The 23348-nt window shown below is 59.1% G+C and overlaps 3 protein-coding genes across 4 annotated transcripts in view; 2 read left to right on the forward strand and 1 right to left on the reverse strand.

The window, feature by feature from the left end:
• The window catches only part of LOC142065548 (uncharacterized), a 98338-nt gene extending 86811 nt beyond the window's left edge, over nucleotides 1-11527 (forward strand). For both annotated transcript variants that reach the window (XM_075111767.1, XM_075111768.1), the window contains 29 exons: nucleotides 77-130; nucleotides 416-469; nucleotides 685-738; nucleotides 1034-1141; nucleotides 1583-1636; nucleotides 1945-2052; nucleotides 2379-2432; nucleotides 2558-2611; nucleotides 2871-2924; nucleotides 3349-3402; nucleotides 4123-4230; nucleotides 4418-4471; nucleotides 4620-4673; nucleotides 4967-5020; nucleotides 5501-5554; nucleotides 5743-5796; nucleotides 6096-6149; nucleotides 6855-6908; nucleotides 8018-8071; nucleotides 8151-8204; nucleotides 8378-8431; nucleotides 8553-8570; nucleotides 8725-8778; nucleotides 8956-9018; nucleotides 9337-9502; nucleotides 9837-9943; nucleotides 10235-10315; nucleotides 10573-10761; nucleotides 11156-11527. In XM_075111767.1, the coding sequence (XP_074967868.1) occupies nucleotides 77-130; nucleotides 416-469; nucleotides 685-738; nucleotides 1034-1141; nucleotides 1583-1636; nucleotides 1945-2052; nucleotides 2379-2432; nucleotides 2558-2611; nucleotides 2871-2924; nucleotides 3349-3402; nucleotides 4123-4230; nucleotides 4418-4471; nucleotides 4620-4673; nucleotides 4967-5020; nucleotides 5501-5554; nucleotides 5743-5796; nucleotides 6096-6149; nucleotides 6855-6908; nucleotides 8018-8071; nucleotides 8151-8204; nucleotides 8378-8431; nucleotides 8553-8570; nucleotides 8725-8778; nucleotides 8956-9018; nucleotides 9337-9502; nucleotides 9837-9943; nucleotides 10235-10315; nucleotides 10573-10761; nucleotides 11156-11305 (2124 nt within the window). In that variant the 3' untranslated portion in view covers nucleotides 11306-11527. The remainder of the gene's footprint in view (nucleotides 1-76; nucleotides 131-415; nucleotides 470-684; nucleotides 739-1033; nucleotides 1142-1582; nucleotides 1637-1944; nucleotides 2053-2378; nucleotides 2433-2557; nucleotides 2612-2870; nucleotides 2925-3348; nucleotides 3403-4122; nucleotides 4231-4417; nucleotides 4472-4619; nucleotides 4674-4966; nucleotides 5021-5500; nucleotides 5555-5742; nucleotides 5797-6095; nucleotides 6150-6854; nucleotides 6909-8017; nucleotides 8072-8150; nucleotides 8205-8377; nucleotides 8432-8552; nucleotides 8571-8724; nucleotides 8779-8955; nucleotides 9019-9336; nucleotides 9503-9836; nucleotides 9944-10234; nucleotides 10316-10572; nucleotides 10762-11155) is intronic.
• A 3339-nt stretch (nucleotides 11528-14866) lies between these two features.
• Nucleotides 14867-20152, forward strand: SLC31A2 (solute carrier family 31 member 2). Its single transcript, XM_075111811.1, has 4 exons — nucleotides 14867-14994; nucleotides 17663-17729; nucleotides 18526-18694; nucleotides 19131-20152. The coding sequence occupies exons 1-4, from the start codon at nucleotides 14989-14991 to the stop codon at nucleotides 19297-19299; spliced, it is 411 nt and encodes a 136-aa protein (XP_074967912.1). The 5' UTR covers nucleotides 14867-14988; the 3' UTR covers nucleotides 19300-20152.
• The window catches only part of NIBAN2 (niban apoptosis regulator 2), a 31855-nt gene continuing 28570 nt past the window's right edge, over nucleotides 20064-23348 (reverse strand). Inside the window, exons 12-14 of the mRNA XM_075111810.1 lie at nucleotides 22820-22927; nucleotides 22595-22706; nucleotides 20064-22151 (exon numbers count right to left, since the gene is read on the reverse strand). Coding sequence (XP_074967911.1) covers nucleotides 21289-22151; nucleotides 22595-22706; nucleotides 22820-22927 — 1083 coding nt within the window. The 3' untranslated portion in view covers nucleotides 20064-21288. The remainder of the gene's footprint in view (nucleotides 22152-22594; nucleotides 22707-22819; nucleotides 22928-23348) is intronic.

The following is a 23348-nucleotide window of genomic DNA, read 5'->3' on the forward strand; positions in this document are numbered from 1 at the left end:
ACCCACACCTGGGAGCTGAGAAGACCTCCTGAGGTAATGCATTGCCTTGCACCTGATATGGACTGTTTGTTTTCAGGGACGGGAAGGTCCAAACGGACCTGAAGGGTCTCCGGGTATAAGAGGAGAGAAGGTAAGGACAGAGAAGACGAGTCTTTACCTGCCCAGGCAGGGAGAGCCATGGGGTCACACTGCTTGCCCAAAGCAGGGCTTTCCTCCCCTGGACTGCAGGTGCAAGCACGCCTCCCGGTTTGGCCACTGGCTTTGCCCAGTGGGATGGGGATTTACATGTCTGATGCAAGGTGGGAGAAGAGCCTTGCAAGCCCTCCTGCAGGAGCCAGGGCAGCGGGCTGTGCAGAGGACCTGTGTGGAGGACCACCACGGCTGCCTGTCCTAATGTCTGTGTGTCCTCTGGCAGGGTGACGTGGGAGATCCTGGGGAAGCCGGCGTCAGCGGGCTGGATGGCGAGCAGGTGCGTCCGCTGGGGAACCCTGTTCTTCCCTCGGCTGGGGCTGCTCCAGCCTGCCTCCTCCTGCGTGCCTTCTCCGGGGATGGGAAGGGAGGTGGTTGTTGATCCTTAACTAATCCAGAAGGTTAAAGCTGTGTCCAAGGTAGCTGAGCCGAAGGCTTTGAGTGATGTGGTGTAAACGAGCTGTACTAGGGCTGGGCTGTGTGTTTCCTTCCCAGGGACCACCAGGACCACCGGGAGCAGAGGGTCAGCCGGGGCTCAAAGGCACGCAGGTTGGTTCCCGCTGGGGGCAATAGCACTGGCAGTGCTGGGCTCGCCTGGCCCTGTTGCTGCAGGGGCAGGCAGACTCCTAAATCCACATGGGGCTTTTTGAAATCCCCCCCTCTGTCATCCTCGTGCCTGGGGATTTCTGTTGCTGGGTGTGGTAGGGCCAGATACCCTCAAAGCTTTGGTGCCTGGTACCAGAAAAACTGGCGCTGCTCTATGGTGAGAAATGACGGAGAGCAGAGCCAGGGTCAGCTGGAAAAGTCATCCAAGAATAACCCTGGTCATCTTTGTCCTGTCCAGGGAGAGGCAGGAACCTGTGGAGCTCCAGGCATCAGAGGGGGGCCCGGGGAGCCAGGGGACGATGGGCCAGAGGGACCGCCGGGGAGGCCTGGGGAGCAAGGAAAGGAGGTATGCGTGGTGGCTGGCACCTCGGTGGTCACTGCTGCCCACCGGCGTCCTCTGCCTGCGGAGGGGGATGGGGATGGGAAAGGTGTGCCACCCACTGCCCTGGCTCTGAACAACCGCCCGCGCTATGGCTTCCCCACGGACCAGCTGAGGTGCCCCGTGGGAGGAGGGGGATGATGCTTTGGGGTGCCCTAGCTGGGGGAGCTGTTGCTTGGCTGTGCTCCATGGTTTGTTCTCACTCACTTTTGGGCTAGCGTGGATCATGGCTGGGGGTGACCTCCTGGCACAGGCAAGGCTGCAGCTCCATCTCTTACCCAGCACCAAAATCCCAGCCAGAGGAGGGTGGAGAAGCCCATGGAAGTCAGAGCTCGGCTTTTAACCCTGAGTGGGATGGGTCTGGGGAGCAGCCACTGCATCTGATGCCAATGTTTTCCCTCTGGGCAGGGTGACACTGGTTATACTGGAGACTTGGGTGAGCCAGGATCGCAGGGACAGAAGGTGAGGAGCGCCTCTAACTCTGTCCCTTCTTGCAGCACCTCAGGGACACCCGTAGCCTGCTCAGCCTCCAGTGTTCAGTTTGGCATGGTGGGCACAGGAGCAGGCCAGGGGTGTCCCCCATGGCCGAGGACCATTGGAGATCCGGGGCTGAGACCTGGCATCAGCACCTCTCCTGGGCACCCTAGGGTGAACTCCTGACTATGGCACCCAGTGAGAGGGTGAAACACATCATCTCCGTGCAGAAGCTCATTTAATTGCTATCCCTTTTTCCTTTCTCCGGTGACACCTCTGTCTCCATCCCTGAGCAGGGTGATGCTGGCCCGAGGGGCCTTCCTGGAGTGCCTGGCCCAGGAGCTGCTACAGGGGAAATTGGAGAAAAAGGCCATAAAGGAGAGAAGGGCCAAGAAGGTTGGCTGGCAAGTACAGAAGGGGGCTGCCTCAGCCCATTGGACTCCCAGTGTCCCCGCAGGCTGGCGGTTAGGGTGCTGGGTGCTGAGGAGGGGGGCTCACCCCTGGCAGGGAACCTTTGGCTCCAAGAGCCACAGAAAATACTAGGAATTGGCAAATCCCCATAATAAGGGAGTTTTGTGTCTCATGACTCCAAAATTCAGTCTTATTGGCACAAAAGGACAGTTTGGACTTGCCGGGCAGTCTGGGTTAATGCTGCCTCTGGCCGAACTCCAGCCCCCTGCGCCTTGGCCAGGCTGGGACCCTGCTGAGCACATCTCCCTCTGTGTCCCAGGGCCAGGTCGGTGTCACGGGGGCTGCGGGATCTGCTGGAGCCAGAGGACGGTTTGTAAGTCAGATCATGTCCCTCCTCCTGTTTTGGGTGGTCATGGACCTGGCAGGGGAACATGTGTGTGACTGGGAGCACTGGGCAGGGTTGAATCATTAGGGCTCCTTTGCTTGTGCCCTGAACAGGGTGGGACAGGCCTCCGAGGTCCTCCTGGGCTTGACGGTCCCGAGGGAGTGAAGGTATGGTGGGGTGATGGCTCCAACCCTTCAGCTCTGGATGAAATGCCCTTCTCTGGCCTCTTGCCAAGCTCTGCTTTCTGCCTCTGGCTGACAGGGGACGTGGTGGGGCTGGCTTTGGTGGAGGAGCTGGGTCAGACTTGGGCAGGCTGATGATCTGGGACCTGCATGGGACACTCTCTGCCTTGTTGCTTGAGATACAAAGTCAACAAGGCAAGGAAGGGGTTTTCCAGGGACAGAAATGTTTCCCCTTCTTCCCCAGGGAGATCCAGGGCCACGAGGCATGGATGGACCTGCTGGTGCTGCAGGATTAGAGGTACTGATGCCAGGGATTTTGTAGAGCTGGGAGCTGCCAAAGGCTTCCGTAGTGCTTCACCATTTCCAATACAAACCAAAGCCAAAAGATTTATTGCCCCTTAACTGCCCAGGTGAGGGGGCTCAGCAGTGAGGAGGGGTTTTTAATGCCTCACATCTTGGCACTGACTCCCAAAAGGTACTTGCATGCCCCTACCCCAAAAATCAGACCATTTCAGTCTGGAACCAGGGGATGCCTTGTGGAAGACCCATTCCTGCTGTTGACTCATGTTCACTCCCACCTGGTGCCCGGGTGCTGCCTGGGCATGTGCCTTGGCCAGAGGAACGTGGTACGAGGGAGAGGATGCTTAAAATACCTGCAAAGGGCCTGAGCACGAAGCACATGATGGTGATGGGCGTATTTTAAATCCCAAACATGACCACAGGGACTCACCGGAGATGATGGAGTCAAGGGAGATGGAGGCAAGCCCGGTCCAGTGGTGAGTACTGTCTCTGCCCCTGCAAAACTTCCCTGGGAAAGAGATTTGGTGGCAACTTGTGACACAGCACCAGGGGCTGGGGCTGTGTGTCACCCAGTGGGTGGCCACAAAGCGAGCTCTGCCAGCCCGAGTGCTGGGCTGTGTCTCCCGGGTCCTGCCCTGCCAATGGCTTCGTAACTGAGTCATTGTTTCCTTGGTTTCCCTAGAGCCAAAGCTCTGTAAAGGCATTTTAATAGAGCTATTAAAAACAGTGCAGAAGTGCTGCGGCTGTTGTGCAATTAACGCTTGGCTGCCAGAGTCTGCCTGGGGCACCTCCAGGGCATTTGGTTCCCCCTCCTCTGCTTTTGAACCTGCAGGTGTCCTGTCCTCAGGAGCACTTGTGCTACTCTGAGATGCGTTTTATGGTCGTGGTCCTGGCATGCACAGAGCCACAGATATGTTACTGATGCCCTGCACTTGGCTGCGGGATAAATCCCATTTGCATCCCAGTTTTCCCATGTTGCAGTGCTGCTCTGCCCAGGCAAGACATGTCCTTCACTCAGGGGATTGCTTTTGCCAGGAGAGGTCAGGGTGCGGGATAAACTCTGGGCGGATTTGCAAAGCAGACAGCGAGAGCGCTCGCTCCGTGTGGTTGAAGTAGTAGAAGGGCGGCTGCTCGGACCCTGCTCCAGATGGGGTTGGGCTGGGGTGTAACCGGTGCCCCATCTGTGTGCACTGCAGGGCGCAGCGGGTGCCCGGGGGCCAGCAGGTGCCCCTGGGCTATGGGGCTACACCGGCCAGAAAGGATCCAGAGGAGCAGTGGGTGCCAAGGGAGAGCCAGGCCGGCAGGTAACTCCTCCTCCTGCCGCAGGGACGGGCAAATCCCCAGCACAGCTCCGCACTGGAGGTCCCTGGGGGGAACAACCCCAGTCCAGACCCCAGGGCAAGGCAGCTGGCTTTGTACTTGCCCTCCTGCCTTCCCCCAAATAATCCAGATCTGATGCCAGCCTTGTGTTTTGTCCCCAAATAAACTCAGGGTCGTCTTGGGCCGCCAGGCAAAGCTGGAGCCATGGGGCTGAGTGGCACCAAGGTGAGTGGGCTCCTCTGCTGCCCCTTCTCCACCTCTGGCTTTTCTCACAGCCCAGGTCTGTGCCCTTCTGACAGCCTGCCTGGGATTTAGGTGAATAACCCTGGAGTGTATTTTTCAGAATTGGGTTGACTTTTGTTTTCCTTCCTAGGGCCTGGCAGGTGCGAAAGGGGAGCCGGGCCAGCCGGGAAAACTGGGGCAAACGGTGAGGAGTGGGATGGAGCCATACTGGTTCTCCCTGGCACAGGCAGTGGGATGCTGGGATCTCCCAGCTGCAGCAAGGTCCCACATGGGCAGCATCTCCTGCTCCCACTGAAACACCCCCACAGCCTTGTTCTCCCCAGAATGGTCTGGAGAGGGGCAAAGACCTCAAATGCTGACTTCAGCTTAGAGCATTCTCCTGTGCATGCTGTGACGAGAGCAGGGAGGGAGGCTGGGAGGGGACATCCCTGGCACAGCATCCTTATGGAGGGGTTTTCTTCTCCTTTGGGATTTTAGGGGCCTCCAGGACAAGCCGGTCCTAAAGGGCGGAAAGGTCGCAAAGGAGAAAAGGTACCTACGAAATCCTCCTCTGCGTGTGGCACCCAAGGGGGACCAGCCACTGGGCACGGGGTGGCCGAGCCTGAGCTGGTCAACCCCAGTGTGGTCCATGGAGAGAAAGCAGGGGGAATTGCCCCGCGGGGGCCTGCTTCTCCCCACTGTAAAGGTGACTGCACATTGGTGCCTGGCAAACAGAGCCATTAGATGCTCTTGGGCTGCCTGGGCTGTTTTTTGGGTGAGGGGCTGGCAGGTCTCCCCAGCTCAGCCCCCCCAGCCCCACAGGGCTGCCCCCATCCTGGGTCAGGTGCCCTTGAGCAGGGACAGGGGACCTCCCTTTCACTGGCGAGCTCCAGCCTTGGTGCCCGACTCCAGGGCCCCACAGCACCTGATAAGTTGTGTCCCCATCTCCACGCAGGCAGCAGCACCTTTTCCCCAGTCCCAGTCTGGGATGTGGCTGCTGGTGACTCAGTCTCCCTTCTCTTCTTCCTCCAGGGCGATGTGGGGAGTGAAGGGGAAGAAGGGGTCGCCGGAGAAACTGGCAGACGGGTAAATGGCACCGTTGTCCCTACGGAGGGTGGCAGGATGCATGGGGCTGATGCTCAGAGCCTGCAGAGGTCTTGCGGAGAGTGGGGGCTCAGCATCCCTGGGTGGGCAGCGAGGGGGGTGCAAGGCGGCCAGCTTAGTGCCTTTAACAGGCTTGAATTGCTTGTGAGTCTTTAATCTGTTGTTCCCAGGGCAAGCAAGGCAAGGTGGGCCACCGGCCACCAAGAGGCCCCCGGGGACCAAAGGTAGGTCAGCTTTGCCCTGCCGGGGTGAGGGCTGCTTTAGCACCCTGGCAGCTCAGGGGCACTCCCAAGGCGGGGGGGGGTGCTCCCACCTGCCCGAGCTTGTGGCATAGAAAGGAGACGCCAATATAGGGGCATTACGTAGCTGGAGGGTTCTATGTCCCCAGCCCAAGGAGCAGGGGTCTCCCACATCCCCAGCCCCCGTGGGCTGCTTTCCCTGCAAGAGGCACTGGGGCATCGCTCCTGCCTTGCTCTCACACAGCTGTGCCCACCGCCCAGGGTCTCTCGCTTTTGCATTTCAGGGCTGCCCAGGTGACGAGGGGCCAGAAGGACCCCAGGGCCCCCAAGGACCCTATGTGAGTATTAGCATGGAGGTTTCAGGGTGCTGGTACTCCCTATTTGGCCCCCGCATTTGGCTCCCTATTTGGCACTGTGCAACCCAGCTCTGCAGACAACCGAAGCAGAGACCCATTTAAAACAAGTGCAGTTTCTAGGTGTTTCATCCATCCATCGTTCATCCATCTCATCTTGCCTTCTCCCAAATTAGCACCCCAGCAGTGCGTGTGCAGTCAGGCAAATCACATATTTTCCAATATGTTGTTACAGAGGCCAAATTCTTCCCTTCTAGTTAAGTGACTGATGCCTGGCAGTGCTGAGCGTTTGCAGAAGAGGACTGTCCCCATGTTCCCAGAGAATTGCCATGGCTGGAGGGACCGGCTGCACTGCGGCAGCCAGCATGGCTTAAAAAAATTGCAATTTTTTTTTTTTAATTACTGGAAACTGTTTTTTCTCTATTTAAAATAAAAATCCCAGCCTTGGAAACTTCATAAAACAAAGCTGGGATGTTCTGAGCCACATTTTTAACAGTGTTTGCTGTGAGGGATCTTCCCAAAAGCAAAAATCAAAGATTTGATGAGAAATTGCTCAAAGTTTCTAAAACTGCCTGAAATTCTCAGAATCCTTGTGGCAGCCTAGGCTGTGGCAAGGTCCCTCCTTGCCAGGGAGCTGACGGGAGCTGCTCAGCCTCAAGGTGATATGGTGCTGCACTCGTTCTCCCTTAGGGCATCCCAGGGCTAAGGGGCATGAAAGGAGACCCTGGACCGAAAGGGCACAAGGTAGGTGACATGCACTGGGCACTTGAGCCCTGGGCACAGCGGGAATTCCAGGCACAGGCTGGCATTTAATTTGCTGGATGCAATAACTTATTCCGCTTTTCTTGAACCCTGATCACTGCAGCATCCTTCGCTGGGGTTGACCACTCTATCCCCAGGTGCTGGGAGATGGGACCTTTAGACTTCCTCCAAAACCAGGTCCTTTTCCAGCCTCTCCATCCTCCTGGAGCTGCAAACAGCAGCATGTACGGTCTTTTAATCCCCTGCTCTCAGCATTGTTGCTGACGCAGCACAGGCATATACCTCCTCTGTGCTGTTACTGATAAGCTGATGGATCCAACCTTGGCCTGAGAAGCCAAGCACGTCCTCACAGTGCAATCCGTCAGCCGCAAGGCTGTAAATAAGAGTGACAAGCAGTCCCTGGCGGCGGGTAGTTGCTCACATCCTTCAGGAAAATTAAACCCTGGTAATAAATAAAGCTTTAAATTTATTGCAAGCTAAATGAGTAATGGCAGAAGCTAAAGTCCAGAGTGTTTAGCAAGGCCAGAGCCTGGGAGAGCAGATGGAGGGGAGGCTGCAGGCAGCTGCTCTGCTGGGGTTTCTTCCCCTGATCCACCAGATTTCAGCACACAAGGAATTTTCTTTATTTTTTTTGAAGTGTTTCCTGGGAACTGCCGAGGTTTTCTTGAATGTTCTTTTTGTCTGGGATAAAATACTTTCAGTTTCACTTTTGCAGCTGAGCAGGGGAGGCAGACACTCCATCACGCCTCCTCCTTCCCCAGCACTACCAGTACAGTAATTCTAGCAAATCAAAAGGGCTTTTTTCCAGAAATTTTGCAGCCAGATGTAACTGGGAATTTCCTATTTCCAGCCACTTGCTGGAGGCCAGGAGACGTTTGCCCTGGGGAAATGTCCCCATGCAGGTATCTCCTGCCAGGATCAGACAGCAAGCAAAACCTCCATTGCCTACCTGATGAAATACCGCTGATGGAATAACTAGAGCAGGGTTCTCTATGCCCACCCCCCAGGGCAGAGCCCCCCACCCAGGCAAGCGTCCCACAGAAGTTTCTACCCTCCTATTTACCACCAAAGCTCTCCTGACTCTCTCCTAGGGTGAACAGGGCACCATGGGTGACCTGGGCCAGCAAGGGGATGATGGCTTTAAGGTGCGTGAAGGTTTTTGCTCTTGTCCTCCCTCCCTTTGGTCCCTTGTCACCCTGTGTGACACTCTGCCACATCTCCTAGGGCAAGCCAGGACCCCATGGAATCCCTGGGAGGCCAGGACCAAAGGGACAGCAGGTAATGGGAACAGGAGGAACTGAGATGAGTATTGGAGTGAATTCTTCATTTTTCCATGCAAAATTCCTCATTTTTCCATGCAAAATCCACCTGGGGAGGGGCTGGGTTATAGAAGGACATAGGGCTGGGGGATGCCCTATGCAGTTCCCTGACCTCCTCTGGTGTCTTTGCAGGGAAACACTGGGCCCCCTGGCCCACGGGGACACCCCGGCTTCCCCGGGATGCCGGTGAGTCCTTCACCCTCCCGGCACATTTGGGGTTCGCTCCATGTCCTGCTGGAGTTATCCTGGGCTGGGGCTTTGATCCTGCCTGCCTCCCTCTTAGCCTGGTCTTGTCCTTCTCTTCCAGGGCTTGTCTGGACCCAAAGTAAGTAGAGGGGAGTGCCTGGAGCCAGGCTCAGCCCTGCTGCAGGGCACCCTCCCCTCCTGCCTGGGGTGCAGGGTGACCCTGTGGGGCACCCCAGGGTGCTGCTTGGCACGGCAGCATCTCGTCGCCTCACTTTTCTTCCCTCCTTCGGCAGGGGCTGAAAGGCTTCCCAGGGCTGCCAGGACCCAGGGGCACACCGGGCCTGCCGGTAAGCAGAGCTGCTAATGTCCCTCGTGCCAAAATTTGGGTCTCTTACTCCCCCAAATTTTGCAGTGAGGTCCCACCATGCAGATGGCTGGCCACTGGTGCTGTTGGAGGAGCTGCGAGCATGGCGGGGGGCTCGTGGGCAGCAGCCAGCATCACTAGCATTGTCATTGTCACCCAGGGTCTCCCCGGCCCCCCTGGTCCCAGCGGACCCACGCTGATGCTGTCCAGGGAGGAGCTGCGGGTGAGTGCATGGGAGAGGCAATGCTGCATGGGGGTGAGAGGTTTCCATCCTTTCCCCCCATTCGGTGGGTGCCACCCTGGGGGGAAGGGGCTGACAGTGATGCTGTCCCGTGTCCCACTGCTCCTGAGGTCCTCTGTGCCCAAGGACCAAGGTCCTTGCACAAAGAGCAAGCAGATATGGTTAATCCCTCTCTCACCACGTTTGTCCTTGTCCCTTGCGTGCCCCATCCTCTCCCTGAGCACCTGGTGATGCTCCTGGCCAAAATAAGAGGGGGGGGGGCCTAACGTCAGCTTGGTTATATCTCCCACATTCTTTCAGCACCTAATTTACTCCTCCAACCACCTGAATTACACTGCGGTCTGGGCTCTGCTGGACGCCCTGAGCCAGGAGCTGCAGGCCCTCGTTGAGCATCCCAACGGCACCAAAACCAACCCGGCGGCCACCTGCAAGGAGCTGCTGCTGGCTCACCCCAGCCTGCCCGATGGTACTGGGGTGTACATGAGGTCGCCCCATGTTGGACCTGCATCTAGCCAGCCCTCCCTGCACTGGGACGGCGTGGGGAGGGCTGGCTGGATCCGGGGCCGACGCGGGGAATGGGCAGCTCTTTGCAATTAAGAAGGGATAAGGATCTGGGGGATGAGCTCAGCTCCAGAGTTTCATGGGCATCCCTGGAGCAACGGGGTGGCAGCCAGGTTGCATCCCAGGAGGATGGAGGTTGCAGCCAGGGATGTGCCATGAGCTGAGCTGAGATGGCTGTGTGTGGCATCCTCCCTGTGCCAAAAACCAGGTGCCAGGAGCCCATCTCTGCCTCCCTCCAGGGCAATACTACATCGACCCCAACCAGGGCAGCCCACAGGATGCACTGGTGGCCTTCTGCAACTTCACAGCAGGGGGAGAGACCTGCATAGCCCCTGTCCACAACCAGGTATGGGGTGGCTTTTGTGGGGTACCTCCAGCCCCATGTTACTGCTCAGGGTGGGCAAGGATAGGGGGTTGGTGTGGCTGGAGAAGGGACAGTGTGGCCAGCCCCTTGCCATGGTGACCGCTGCCATAGCAGGGAGCTGTTGGAGTGGTTAGGGGTGAGGATCCTGGTCACAGTGTGTGACCAGCCTGCAGGGACAGGTCACATGCATGGGCTGCTGTAGCTGGATCCTTGTCCTGGTGGTGCCACCATCCCCCGCTGGGACAGCATGACATGGTCGCCCCCTCCCTGCAGCTCCCCATCAAGGCTTGGCTGAGCACCTATGCCTCTGAGGACACCTTCGAGTGGTTCAGCACCCTGCCTGGGGGCTTCCTGGTAAGTGCCCAGCTGGGATATGAAGCCCATCTCATGGGGTTGGGTGCCTACTAGTACCTGTCCCGCTGCGCTGGGGCAATGCCTGGGCACAGGGTCCCACTGGCTGTGCATGGTGGGACACGACACTTGCCTCTGCAAGAAAATCTAAACTAGGGGTTTAGCAGAGAACTGAATCCTGCCCACTTTTTGACTGGGGGGAGCACAGGCCCTTCCAAGCAGCCCCCGCTACCTGGTTTTCTCTCTCATTGCCCCTGCAGCTGGAGTATGCGGGGGCCAGCCCGGTGCAGCTCCGCTTCCTCCGCCTGCACAGCCGCCTGGCCACCCAGAAGGTCTCCTACTCCTGCAGACCGGCCCCCGAAAAGGGCCAGCCCCAAGCAGAGAAGGAAATCCGCTTCCTGGCTGACTCCCGGGAGCAGAGCTATGCAGCCAGCCTGCAAGGCTGCGTGGTAAGCTTGGCTGTGGCCAGACCCTTTCCTCTGCCTGGAAGAGCCCCCTGACATTTGCAGAGCCCCTTGGCATATGTTTGCACCTCCGGGGTTTGGGATAGACCTGGCTTCACATGGTGAGATGGGGATGGAGAGCGTCCTTTCCCCAGGCCCAAGGACCTGCCCCGGTGGTGGGGAGCAGGCTGGGATGTGGCAGGGGACAGGGTGGGCTCCAGGAGATGTGGGGAGGCCACCTCCCTGGAGAAGCCACGCAGGGCTGCAGACTTGGCTCCCGTGGGGCTGTTGGGTGAATCAGGGAGCAACCGGAGTAGCGAAGGGGATGGAGGGTGCTTTGAGAAGACCCTTCAGGCCAAGGGTTTCCGTGCTGCTCAGCTGCTCCCGGTGCTCATTTCAGCTGGACAACGAGTCCTCCATCACTGACACCATCTTCCAGTTCACCACGGAGGAGCTGTCCCTGCTGCCCCTGCGGGACCTGGCCGTCTTTCACAACGGTGATGCCTTGCACCAGTTTGGTTTCACAGTCGGACCAGTTTGCTTCAGCTGAAACTGGTGACACCCAAACCGGGCCAGCTGGTTCCTTCCCACCCAAGAACTGTCCCACTGGGGAAGCATGCAGAGGCTCCCACCCACTCCCCGGAGCTGCTCATCCTCTTTTTGAGATATGTGTTTGTAGCTGCATTATGCCACAGACTACGCTTCCTTCTGGAGTAGAAGAACATTGTTTACAAAAGTCATTTCTCTATAAATTATATATTATATATATGTATATATGAGAAGGTGCTAATTTAATGACTGATTGGGGGAGGCTCAAAAACAAACAACGAGAGAAATACTGCCAGCTTGGGAAAAAAGGAAGGAAAGGGGCTTTTCTTTGCCTCAGTCATGCCCACAAATGCTTGGAGCCTCGTACACCTGGAATGGGGCTGAGAAGCAGTCCTGGAGAGCCCTGGCACCCCTGGCAGGCAGGTCCGAGCCATGCTGCCTGCTCTCTGCAGGGCAAAGCAAGTGCAGGCTGCTGCCCTCAGCTGCTGCAATCCCCAGCAGCTCCAGCCCAGCCAGGAATCAGGGAGTGAAAAGGGGTGAACAATACAAAGTCTCTAGTCCTGCCTCTGTTTTAGGTCTGCAACTCCTGTGGCGGTCAGAGGGGCTTTAGTGGGGTAGAGCTGATTGCTATAGCAAGATTGTGCTACAAGCCAACATCACCCTGGTCAGGCAGCGACAGGAATTTAAGCCATTTGGCTCCCACGCTGAAGCACTGTTACTTACCACTTTATTTTTGTTGTTCCCAGCAGTGTTTCCCTTGCCTCTCTAACCACCCCGCTATTGCTCAGCTGCTCGGCCCCAGGCAGGTATGGGTAAGTCCTAAGGGCAGAGGGCTTTACATGTGGCACCTGAGCCATAGCTGTGTTGCCAGCACCCCCATTTCTCTGGAGCATGATCCAAAACCCCCTGAATCTCGGCTGGCTTTGTGCTGCAACACTGGCTTTCTCCGCACCCATCGCTGCTCAGGCTCTCGGGGGGGAGCTTGCCCTCCTTGCCCTGCAGCACGTGTGTCCACGCTGCCCGCGTCGTGTCCAGGGGCCAGCACTGAGGTTAGGCATCGATGCCAGTGCCAGCTGACTAGTGTGGCTGCTGGGCCAGACCCTGCACCAGAGGCCAAGGAGAGCAGCAGGCGCAGCCTTTTCAGGGGCCACGGGCCCTTGGGAGCAGTTTAAGCAATGCCACGTCGTGGTGCGTGCAAGCTGTGGGTGCTGGGTCCCTGGTGTAGCATGTTCTTGTGGGGTGCAGTAGCTGTTCCCGCTGTGCTCTGTGTGTCACCAGCTGTGCTGGCCACGGGAGTGGCCAACACCCTCTCCCAGGCAGGGGCTGAGCGCCTCAGAAAGGCTTTTCCTGCTCTGGCATTTAATTTCTGTTTGCTGTGATATTAGGGCTGTCATGTGGGCACCCCTCTGCGAAACCACCCCTGACTGCCCTGCGAGGGCACGAGGCCAGTCCTGACCCCGCCCGTGGGCCTTTCCTCCCCACCCCTGCAAGACCCCCTTGATGCTGACCCCTCGCCTGCAGCCGGCCATGGGGACGTGCGGGTGCATCGTCATGGGTGCAGCCGAAATCCCAATCCCTGCCAGGCAGAGACTTCCCTTCCCCGCAGGGAGGTGAAAGGGGAAGAGGAGCTGTTTGCAGCTGGGCTGGTGGGGAAGCAGGCGGATCCTGCTCGCTGCACAGCTGCCTGCAGCGAAGGCAGAGGGGTCAGGCAGCACCGAGGGTCTGGCACATCCCATGGGTGCCGGGTGCTGGTAAGAGAGACCCCATGCAGCAGATTGCAAAGGGAAAATTAAATTCCAACTCAAGGCACATATTAGCTCCTGGGGAGAGAAGCAAAGCGGACTGTTACATGACAGCAAACACTTTTTTTCAGGGCAGATTTCACAAACACACACACACAAATCGCTCATTTTAGTGGAATTTTTCTGCTGTGTTTTTGCAGAGGAGAAAGCGGCACAGAGAGTCCACACCTCACCTCACCCACCGGCTATGCTGGCCACAACTCAGAGGAGCTTTAGCTGCCAAAAAAAATTGCATGTCCATTTTTGATGGAAATTTTTCAGGAAGGATTTTAAAGAGAAGTAGCATAGTGGTGGGTTTATCCAATATTTTTTTTAATTCAAGCAGCAAGCACACCCTGAATATCTCCAGTTCCACCTCTCTGGCTGTAAGGAAAAATACACTCACTACCCAAAGTGGTTTTTCCCCTGCACCCCTACGTTTCCTTCCCAAGCAGGGAGTCCCACATAAATCCACTGGCAGGCGCTGGGTGTCTTTGTGGGCATCAGCAGCTGTTTGCACTTGGGCAAACAAAGGCAGCGGCAGCGCAGCCTCCTCCTGCTCCCCCGTGTACTGGAGGTGGCCAGAGTGTGCCAGCAAGGAGCGAGCGCCCACGTGCTCTTGATAAAGGCGCAGCTGGGAGGCAAAGTTCCCCCTCGGTCTGTCCTGCCTCTCGCTGGGAAAGGCCCTGGAAAAAAAAAACCAGCTTCCCTGTTTTGCAGCTGGGGTTGCGAACACTCGCTGCTACCCTGCTCTCCTGCTGCCATGGGGAAAACCAGCAGAAACACCCGTGACCACTCTGAGGGGCCTTGTGCTAGTGATTGAGGGATGGGGAGCAGCCCTGCAGAGAAGGCCTTGGGGTGCTGGTGGATGAAAAGCTGGACATGAGCCAACAATGTGCACTCGCAGCCCAGAAAGCCAGCTGTCCCCTGGGCTGCATCCCCAGCAGTGTGGGCAGCAGGGCGAGGGAGGGGGTCCTGCCCCTCTGCTCTGCTCTGGTGAGACCCCCCTGCAGCGCCACGTCCAGGTCTGGAGCCCCCAGCACAAGGGCATGGAGCTGTTGGAGCGGGTCCAGAGGAGGCCACAGAAATGACCCGAGGGCTGGAGCCCCTCTGCTACGAGGCCGGGCTGGGAGAGCTGGGGTTGTTCAGCCTGGGGAAGAGAAGGCTGCGGGGAGACCTTATTGCAGCCTTTCAGTGCTTAAAGGGGGACTATGGGAAAGATGGGGGTGACCTCTTTAGCAAGGGCTGCTGTGACAGGACAAGGGGTGGTGGTTTTTAACTAAAGGAGGGTAGATTTAGACTGGTTATAAGGAAGAAGTTTTTTACACTGATGGTGGTGAAACACTGGCAGAGTTTGCCCAGAGAGGTGGGCGATGCCCATCCCTGGAAACATCCAAGGACAGGCTGGAGGGGCTCTGAGCAACCTGGTCTAGTTGATGTCCCTGCTCTCTGCAGGGGGTTGGACTAGTGGCCTCTAAAGGTCCCTCCCAACCCACACCATTGCATGATTCTATGATTCTCTGATGGGAGCATGAAGTGGCAGGGAGCGAGCGAGGGATGGAGCGAGGAGCGGAGGGAAAGCGAAGCCCCAGGGGCTCAGCCCCCCCCCCCCCCCCTCGCAGGAGGGACGCGGCTGGCGCGGGAAACGGGGGGGCGGGGAGGGGGCGTGCGGTGGGGTTGGACACACGGACACACAGACACCGGACCGCCCCGCCCCACGCGTGCTCCCGGCCAGGCCGCACCCCCCACCCCCCCGCACTACAACTCCCGGGGAGCCCCGCGCCGCGCGTCAGGCGCCCGCGACGGGCCGGGCTGAGCTGGGCTGAGCTGGGCTTGAGCTTGAGCTTGAGCTTGAGCTTGAGCTTGAGCTGCGCCGGGACGGGACGGGCTCAGCACCGCCGCCATGCAGGTGAGCCGAGCCGAGCCGAGCCGGGGGGGGTCCCGGGCAGGGGGGCGGTGGGGCCGGGTGTGCGCCCCTGCCACAGCCCCGTAACCCCGCCGCTGCCGGGGCTGGGCTCAGCCCGGCTGTTCCCGTAAATCACCCCTGGAACCCCGCACCTCCCTGTGGACAAGCGCTGTTTAAAGGCTGCTGCATCGCCACTCATCCTCCGGCACCGCGGCCTCCTGCCAGAGCTTCGCCCCGGACCCCCCCCCTTCGCCCCGGACCCCCCCCCTTCGCCTCGGACCCCCCCCCTTTCACCCCGGACCCCCCCTTCGCCCCGGACCACCCCCTTCGCCCCGGACCCCCGTTTTCCCCCCAGACCCCCCCCTTCGCCCCGGACGCCCCCCTTCGCCCCGGACCCCCGCTTTCCCACCGGACCCCCCCCTTCGCCCCGGACCCCCCTTCGCCCCCTTCGCCCCGCTCTTGACCCCGTGCCTCAGCCGGGGCTGCGGCAGAGCCCGCCAGCAGCGGCGGCTCCGGGGAGCTGTGCACAGGGTGAGCTCCTCCGTCACCCGCTGCCCCATCGCCTGCTCTCCCGTCACCCGTTGAGGGGCTGTTGTGGGCGTGGGTTTATACCAGGCACTCGCAGCGGGAGCTCAAGTCAGGGCACAGGCCTTCAACCATCACCCTGATAGTTTTGCTTCATGCTCTGAGCTCAGACGTGATGTTTAAGGCTACCAGGTCCCCCCCATTTGCTGGTACCGGCATCCCTGCAAGATCCAAAAGGTGGCTCACACCAGCTCCAGGGAGCATACTGGCGTGGGAACACCTCCCTGGGCCACTGCCCCCCCAGCGTGGGGCTGCAGCTTGGGCTGGCCGGGACAGTGTCTTGCTTGTCATCCTATCTTGCAAGCCACGATCGGTGTGCCGCAGGCAGGCAGGCTCGCCCTGACGTGTGGGGCCGGGTGTCCCAGTCGGACCGGAGCAGCAGGTCGGGATGTGCCGGGCAGCCTGACACTGCTCCGTGCGCGCATCGCTGCGTTTTCACTTAAGAGCAAAGAGTAACCCCAAAACTGCGGCAGATTAAGCCACTAAACGCACATGTTGTGCACACAAGCAGAGGCAGCGCGGGATGCTTTTCAGCAGCTCTGTTTGCATGTACGAATGCCTGCAAGGTGCGGAGGAGGAGCTGGGTGCAGCCTTACCTGGCCACTGCCGTGTGGGCAGGCGGGTGCAGAGAGGACCACGTCCCTCCAACCAATATCCCTTGGCCTCTAGCATCGCCCCGGCAGCATAATTCCCTTCTTGCAAAGAGTTCAGAGACTTTTAGGACTTGCCTCCTTGACCTCACCCAGCAAGACGCCGTCTCTGGAGGAATCACACTATAGCATCACTACAGGAGAGGAGCGAGGGGCCATTGGCCCAAGGAGCATCATTTTGGCCTCATGGCCACGCAGGGTACCCGAAGACATGTAGCATCACCCCAGGCTGGGAGACCTGGTGCAGCGAAGGGGATCTTCTGCCAGTCACTTCTGTTGCCCTGTCCCTAAAATAGTTACTCCTCCTTACACTGCACGGCAGACTCACGGGTGAAGCCTGCAAAGGAGAAATAACTTCGTTTAAAGGCTAATTATCATTAATCTGTTGCTAAAGGAAGCTTAAAAGCATAGGCCAATTACATGTGCTAATGTGTTTTGGGTAACGAGCTGCCGAAGGGTGTAATTAGAGCCCATCTGCGGTGTGGACACCCGGTTATTGGATGGTATTTCTGGCCGAGGCTGGTCCTGTCGGCTGCATCTGCTGGTGTCAGTAATGGGTATGCATGGCCACAGGCAGGTTGGCGCGGCAGAGGAGAGAGCACGAGCCCTGCAATCCTAGAGAGATTCGCCAAAGGGAGGAGAAAAAAATAAAATCAAAATTCAATATTTTTGTGGTAAAACGAGCAAGACTTGGCAGCTGTGGCATCAGCTCTGTGGGTGGGTTTGTTACACAAGAGCAATACTTGCTCTTCCTATTTCAGGGTGATAAAGGGGGTTTGATGCCTTTGCAAGTCCCAGCAGCCCCAGGTCAGACAGACAGACAGTGGTTGGACCAGTGCTTCTCTGCCAGGGAGGCATCGCTGGACCAGCCGCCCTGATGCCCGTGACCATCCCCTGGTGGTCACGCTTGTGGCTCTGGGTGCTTTGGCCTGTCCCGGCGATGCAGGAGAAAACCCCTGGAGGCAGAGGAAAGTGGAGGGTGGCTGGGCTCTGACCACCAGCTGGCTTCGCTTCAGGCTGCAGACAGCGTCCACCAGCCTCCGTCTGTCTCCCATAGACCTTCCCTTCTCGAATCCACATTAATGAAGTCTTGGGCTTGTCTCTCTATCACAGGGGAAACTCTGTTTTTTTCTTGCCAGCCCACACAGACAGGAGCTGCTGCTAGAGGTGAAAATTGTCCCGCTAGAAGTCACGGGAGGAGTTAAGCGCAGTCAGCATGACTGATTTGCAGTGCAAGTTCCTCTTTCCGTTTCAGGATTCAGGGGAAAAAAAAAAATGCATCGTTTGGTAAAACCCTGGCTGAGCATCAGCATCAGGGCTCAGCCCTTGGGGTTCTGGGTACATGGACCGACTGAAGATGCAGGCGCCCCACCCCTGTCTGCCCCATCACCCCAAGCCGGTTCCTAGCACTGCCCTTCCCTTGGCCTCTCTTCCAGATGTCCTTCCACTTCTCGGACACGGCAGTGCTGCTCTTTGACTTCTGGAGCGTCCACACACCCACAGGTAGGCTGCCAGCCCCGGCCTGGCCCCGACGCCTCTGTCTGTCTGTCCGTCCATCCACCTCCAGCTGTGCTCTCCGCCCAGGGAAGGGGATGTGGGGCAGAGAAGGGAGCAGTGGCTTTGCAGGAGCAGTGTTAGCGATGGGCTGGGGACGGGGGAGCAGGGCTCCCGCCCAGCACTAACGCTGGGGCACTTACTGCATGGGGGGGCCAGGGCAGAGCCATGGTGGGCCCCAGTCATCCCAGAGCTCAGAGGGCACTGCCTGGTTTTGGCTGACCCTCTCCTACCCCGATGAGCAGTGCCATGCCCTGGTAATGCCCCGGTCACGGGTCGATCCTCCTAAGCCGAGAGCAGCAGGCAAGGAGGTGTGGGAAGCACCCCCTCCCTGCCCCTCCAGGGCCTGTCAACCCCCCTAGGTCACTTAGTGATGGCTCAGCTTCCCATTTTCTTTTACTCTCTTTTTTTTTTTAATTATTATCCCAGCATCTTATTTAACCCCAACATTTTTGTGGAGTCGATGCAGAGATGCTTATGTTTTTCAGAGTAACCCCCCCTAAAAAACACTCCCTAGGAATTTAGAGAGTGGATTGGGCTAAATACACCATTTCCCAAGGCTTCACAAACCTGCTGCCTGTCACTCCAGCCCAACCCCAATCCCAGGAGCCCTCCCTTCCCTCCACCTTATCCCACGGATAAGCCCAAGTGCTGTGTGCCAGGACCCAATGCCCCCCACGTTGCCCCACGCCACATCTCCCACCGGTGTGCGGCGATGGGCAACAGTGGGATGTTTCTCATGCAGGGATGGCGCTCTCCGTGCTGGTGATCCTGCTGCTGGCGATGCTTTATGAAGCCGTCAAGATGGGCAAGGCCGTGCTGCTGCGGCGGGCGCTGCTGGCTCTGCCCCGCAGCCTCAGCCGGGAGGCGCTGGCAGAGCCGGAGGAGGGGGGCACTGGCCCTGCGCAGGGCAGGTACCGCAGGGACCCCTTCGCACCCGGCCGGCGGGGCCGCGGCGGGGCTCGGGGATGGGTGTTTGGGCTCCTCCAGGAGCCGCCATGGGTGCAGGAGGGTCCTTGTGGTTTGAGGATGGGCACAAGCAGTGGCTCAGGCACCCCATCAAAGCTGGCCTGGGCTTTTCCTTCCCAGCACAAGCCATTGGAGCTGAGCCCTGGGGTTTTTTTTCCTCTTATATTTAATCCCAGACATGCCTGAGTCTGCTTTTACTGCCAGCCTCTTAATAATATCCTCCCCATTCCTCTGGAGCAGAATTCCCCCCTGTGCTGCTCTTTGCAGCCCCCATACCTCTCCCTGCTCCCCAAACCCATCTCTGGGTGCTCGGGCATGCTGGGGCGGGGAAGATGACGACTGCCCCAGCCCCTTGCTGATGGGGTTTCACATCTTCCACAGGTGGTTTCGGTACCATGTTGGCCAGACACTGTTCCACGTGGTGCAGGTGGTGCTGGGCTACGTGGTGATGCTGGCCGTCATGTCCTACAATGCCTGGATCTTCCTTGGAGCCATTGCGGGCTCCACACTGGGCTATTTTGTGGTGTACCCCCTGCTCGGTCGGGGCTAGGCACCCCCCCCGGGATGGTGGGCGATGTGCTCTGCACCTCCCGGTGCTCTGTCTGGAATAGCTGCTGCCACTTCTGTTGGGTCTGTCCTTGTCCCCATGCTGTGTGGGATGCAGCACCCCAGGGACTTGCTGCAGGGACCCTTGGTGCTGGCCTGACTTGGGGGGGGGGGGCACTGGGAAGGGGAGCCCCATGGCCAGCACTCTGCCACGCTGACACCGCCACCGTCCTCAGCTGGAGGCTGTCCCCTGGCTCTCAGGGAGCTTTGGCCAGGTGATGACAGCTGGGGGTGGGGGGGGATGCTGGGCATTTCCTTCCCCCCACTTTTTGGGGGGGGTTCATTCTGGCTGGAACGGGAATGGTCCAGGGACCTGCTGGGGACAGGCACCCCTGCCCTCCCACCCAGAGCTGCCCTGCACCAAGCCCCTCTTCACACAGTGCCTTCTGGGGGTAATGGGGATCCTGCTGGCCCCCCACCTCCATCCCCTCTCCAGTGCAGTGCTCCAGGGTTGGGGTCAGCGTAGTTCCAGAGCTGCCGCTGTGACTGTGCCGAGGGGAAGCTGCTGCTGCAGGTGCCTCTTGCTGCTTCCTTGGGACACCCTTTTTAATAAAATCACCTCAGTTGTTTGGCCCCTGGCTTGTGTTGCTGCAGGGTGACTTCAGGATGTGACACCACCCGTCACAGAGGGAGTGGGGAATCCCCAGCCCTACCCCTCCATCACAGCCCCAGGGGGATGGTTCAGGAATAAGGACAGTCTCCTCTGGCTTTAAATAAAGCTTTTCCATTTTATTAATTATTATAAGCATATTTTTAAACATTTGTATAACTTTCTTAATAAAATATCCTGGAAGAGACAGGTTCTAAGTTCCCACAGCAAGGCACTTTGGGGGACCTCCCCGAGTGGGTTAGGCTGGGCGCCTCCCCTTCAGAGGCAGGAACAGTGGCACCTAAAATACATGCGAATGTTGGGGTGCTGGTCCCTGCTGGGTGCAGGGGCACACGTGTCACACTCATATGAGTCCTGCCAACCCCCACAGGCTCAGGGGCTCTTCACATCTCTGTGTGGGGGCTGCGCCGGTCCCATCCCCCTCCCCATGGTGGGCAGGGCTGCTGCACGTGCCGGCAAACCACCCTAAGGCCTCAGCTCTTTTTCCAACCAGCTGCCAAAACCTGCAAAGCTGGAGAAATCATCTGTGCATGGTGCCGGGGGGGCTCCAGAGGGTGAGAGCTGGGGTCCCAGCGCTGCACGGCAAGCCTGAGCCCAGAGGCAGCTCAGTCCTGCCGGGCAAGGCTGGAGACACTGTGTGAGTGCCACCTGCCACTGTAAGTTTTTACTTTGAAGTTAAATAGCTGCTAGAAGACCCCAGGGTGAGGGTGCTGGGTGCCATGAGCCTGTCCCAGCTCTTGCCCCGTCGACAGCAGTTCAAGCCGCTCAGCATTGCTGTATCCCCACCATGTCCATGGCTGCCATCACGTTTTTCCCATCCCCTGTGCCCCCTGCTCCCACTGGCACTCCCAGAGCCGGCTGGGTGGGATGGCAATGGGCAGGCTCCCAGGAAACCCCCCCCGGGCTGGGGCAGGGGATGACCCCCCCTGGGGCAGCCAGAAGCACCCTGCACACCCATCCATAGCGGGGTTCATGCCAGCCCCCCAGGCTGTTGTGCTGGGGGGCCAGGGCATGGATAAAAGCATCTCTTCAGTAGAAAACAAGACAATAAGGCAGAAGAAGGACAGAGCAGAGCAGGGGGTGCCCTGGGCCTGGCCGGGGCCTCCCCCACTCTGACCCAGTTAGGACGACTTGGCTGTGGCCAGCCCTGTGCAGCAGTGGGGACCCCCCGCCCCGCTTAGGCAATACGGTCTCGGTGTTTCCCATCCCCTCCCTTTCCCGCGGCGCTGCTCTCCATCCCTGGCAGCACCACGGGTCCTATTCCCTCCACCCCAACCCCCGGCATCACCGGGGCCAGTCCACAGCGGGGCGGGTGGCCCGGGGCTAGAACTCAGTCTGCACCCCCTCACCACTCTCCGTCGTGCCCATGGGCTGCGGGGCGCTGCATTTGCCGCCCAGGGGGGGCACCTCCTTGCCCGGCTCCTTATCACTGGGCTTGTGGCAAGCCACCTCCACAGATGGTGATGGGGTCTCAGCTCCAGGTGCGGGTGATGGTGGCGTGGCATGGGGCGCCCCGGCCTCTGATGGGGCATTGACGCTCGGTTTGGGTGATGCTGGTGCGGCGTGTTGCACGCTGGCCCCTGATGGGACAGCGGCTCCAGGCACGGGTGATGCCGACATGGGTGATGCTGGTGCAGCATGTGGCACCCCAGCCCCTGGTGGGACCTCGGCTCCAGGGACAGGCGATGCCGGTGTGGCGCAGTGCACCCTGTCCCCCTCACTGGCTGGACCTTGGGGGACATCACCTGGGACAGACCCTGCCACCACTGCCACCTCCTCAGTGGCACTGCTCTCCTGTGTGGTGTTAGTACCATTCGTCAGCCGCTCCTCTGCCTCAACGCCATCCCCAAGGCTCTCCTTCGCCAGCGCCTCCCGGATCTCCTCCACCCCGTCTGGGGAGCTCGGTGGTGCCCCAGGGTCCGGCTCGTCTGGCTCCCGTGGCTCCGGGGAGCTGGGCTGCAGCTCATAGGGCAGGACCCCCTCATCATCTTGGATCACTGACACCACTTGCTTGGCTCTGCGGCGCTTGTCGGCAGCTGGCTCGGCCTCGGGCTGCCCGCTGTACTCCTCGCCCCAGTCGATGGGGATGCCCTCGCCCAGGAGGTGCAGGTTGGGATCGCTGTTGTGCATGACCATGCTGTCGCGGTACAGGTTGTGCTTCCGCTGCACGGCCGCCTCCTTCACAGCTGGGGGCACCAAGAGAGATGTCAGACGGGCCGCAGGCATGGGGCAGTTCCTGCCAGGCTTGGGCGCCTCCCCCAGCCGCCCCCTTGGGTGCAGGGAGAGCTGTCTGGAGTGGGGCAAAGGGCTCAGCATCCCACCCACCGCTCAGCCCTGCCAGTGGGAAGGCCACGTGCCAGGTGGGAAAGCCACTCCTGGTACAGGCCCAGCACCCTGCATGGGGTCACCCCTCTTCACACAGCCCCTCCGCACCCAGCACAGGGTCACACCTCCTCATACAGCCCCCAGCACCCTGCTCACGATCACCCCCTCCTCCCCAGCACAGGCCCTTCATGTGCTCTTAAGCCCAGGCTTGGCTTACACCCACTCCTCGCACCCCCAGGGTGCTGGAGGCCCCTGGGACTCAGAACTGAGCTGGTCCAGGCTCCCTGGAGATGCAGAACCCTACCTTGCATGATGTCTTTCATCACCGACTGGAGCACAACCTCCTCGTAAGTGTTCTCCACCAGGATGAAGCTGGCAAAGTCCTCAAAGATCAGCTCCTGAAACTTGGCTAACTCCTGCCGCAGGGGAGAGGTCGCTCAGCCGGGGGAGACAGGAGGGAGGGATGCTCCAGCCCCTCCGCAAGGGAGGTGGTCCTTCCCGCCCCCCACCCCAGACTTTAGCCTCTTACCCCCTTGCAGGTCGGCGCCAGCTTTTTCAGCAGGAAGGGGATGGTGATCTGCAGCAGGGCCTCCCTGAAGAACTTCTTCCGCACAGTGCTGCTGTCGTAGTCGTATTTCTGCAGGGCAAGCAAGAGGGCAGCCCTGGGTCAGTGAGGGCTGCAGGCTGGCAGCTCCCCTGCCCACCGGCACAAGCCCCTGTGGTTTGGTTCCCCCCAACTCATTTGCATGGGCCTGAGCAAGTTCCTCTGCCCCTCGCATCCTTCTCTCCAGCCGCTTCCTGGGGTGCCTGAGCCCAGGTAGAAGCCAGCTCCTCCATCATTGTCTGCAGAAGGGTTTTTGGGCCTGTCTGAACCCCTGGGTGGCTTTTACAATGATGCGTGTGGTCAGAGGGGACCTTGCTCCTCCAGGTAATATTCCACTCACCTGCCCCACATCCCAGCAAAATGCAAGAAAATTTCAATATAAAGTATTTCTCCAGAAGACTTTTGTTAGAGTTGGTAAGGTTACTCCTGGCCACTTCCTCGGGCTGCTGGCCCT

The sequence above is a fragment of the Phalacrocorax aristotelis genome, chromosome 17 (assembly GCF_949628215.1).
Source record: "Phalacrocorax aristotelis chromosome 17, bGulAri2.1, whole genome shotgun sequence".
Classification (NCBI taxonomy): Eukaryota; Metazoa; Chordata; class Aves; order Suliformes; family Phalacrocoracidae; genus Phalacrocorax; species Phalacrocorax aristotelis.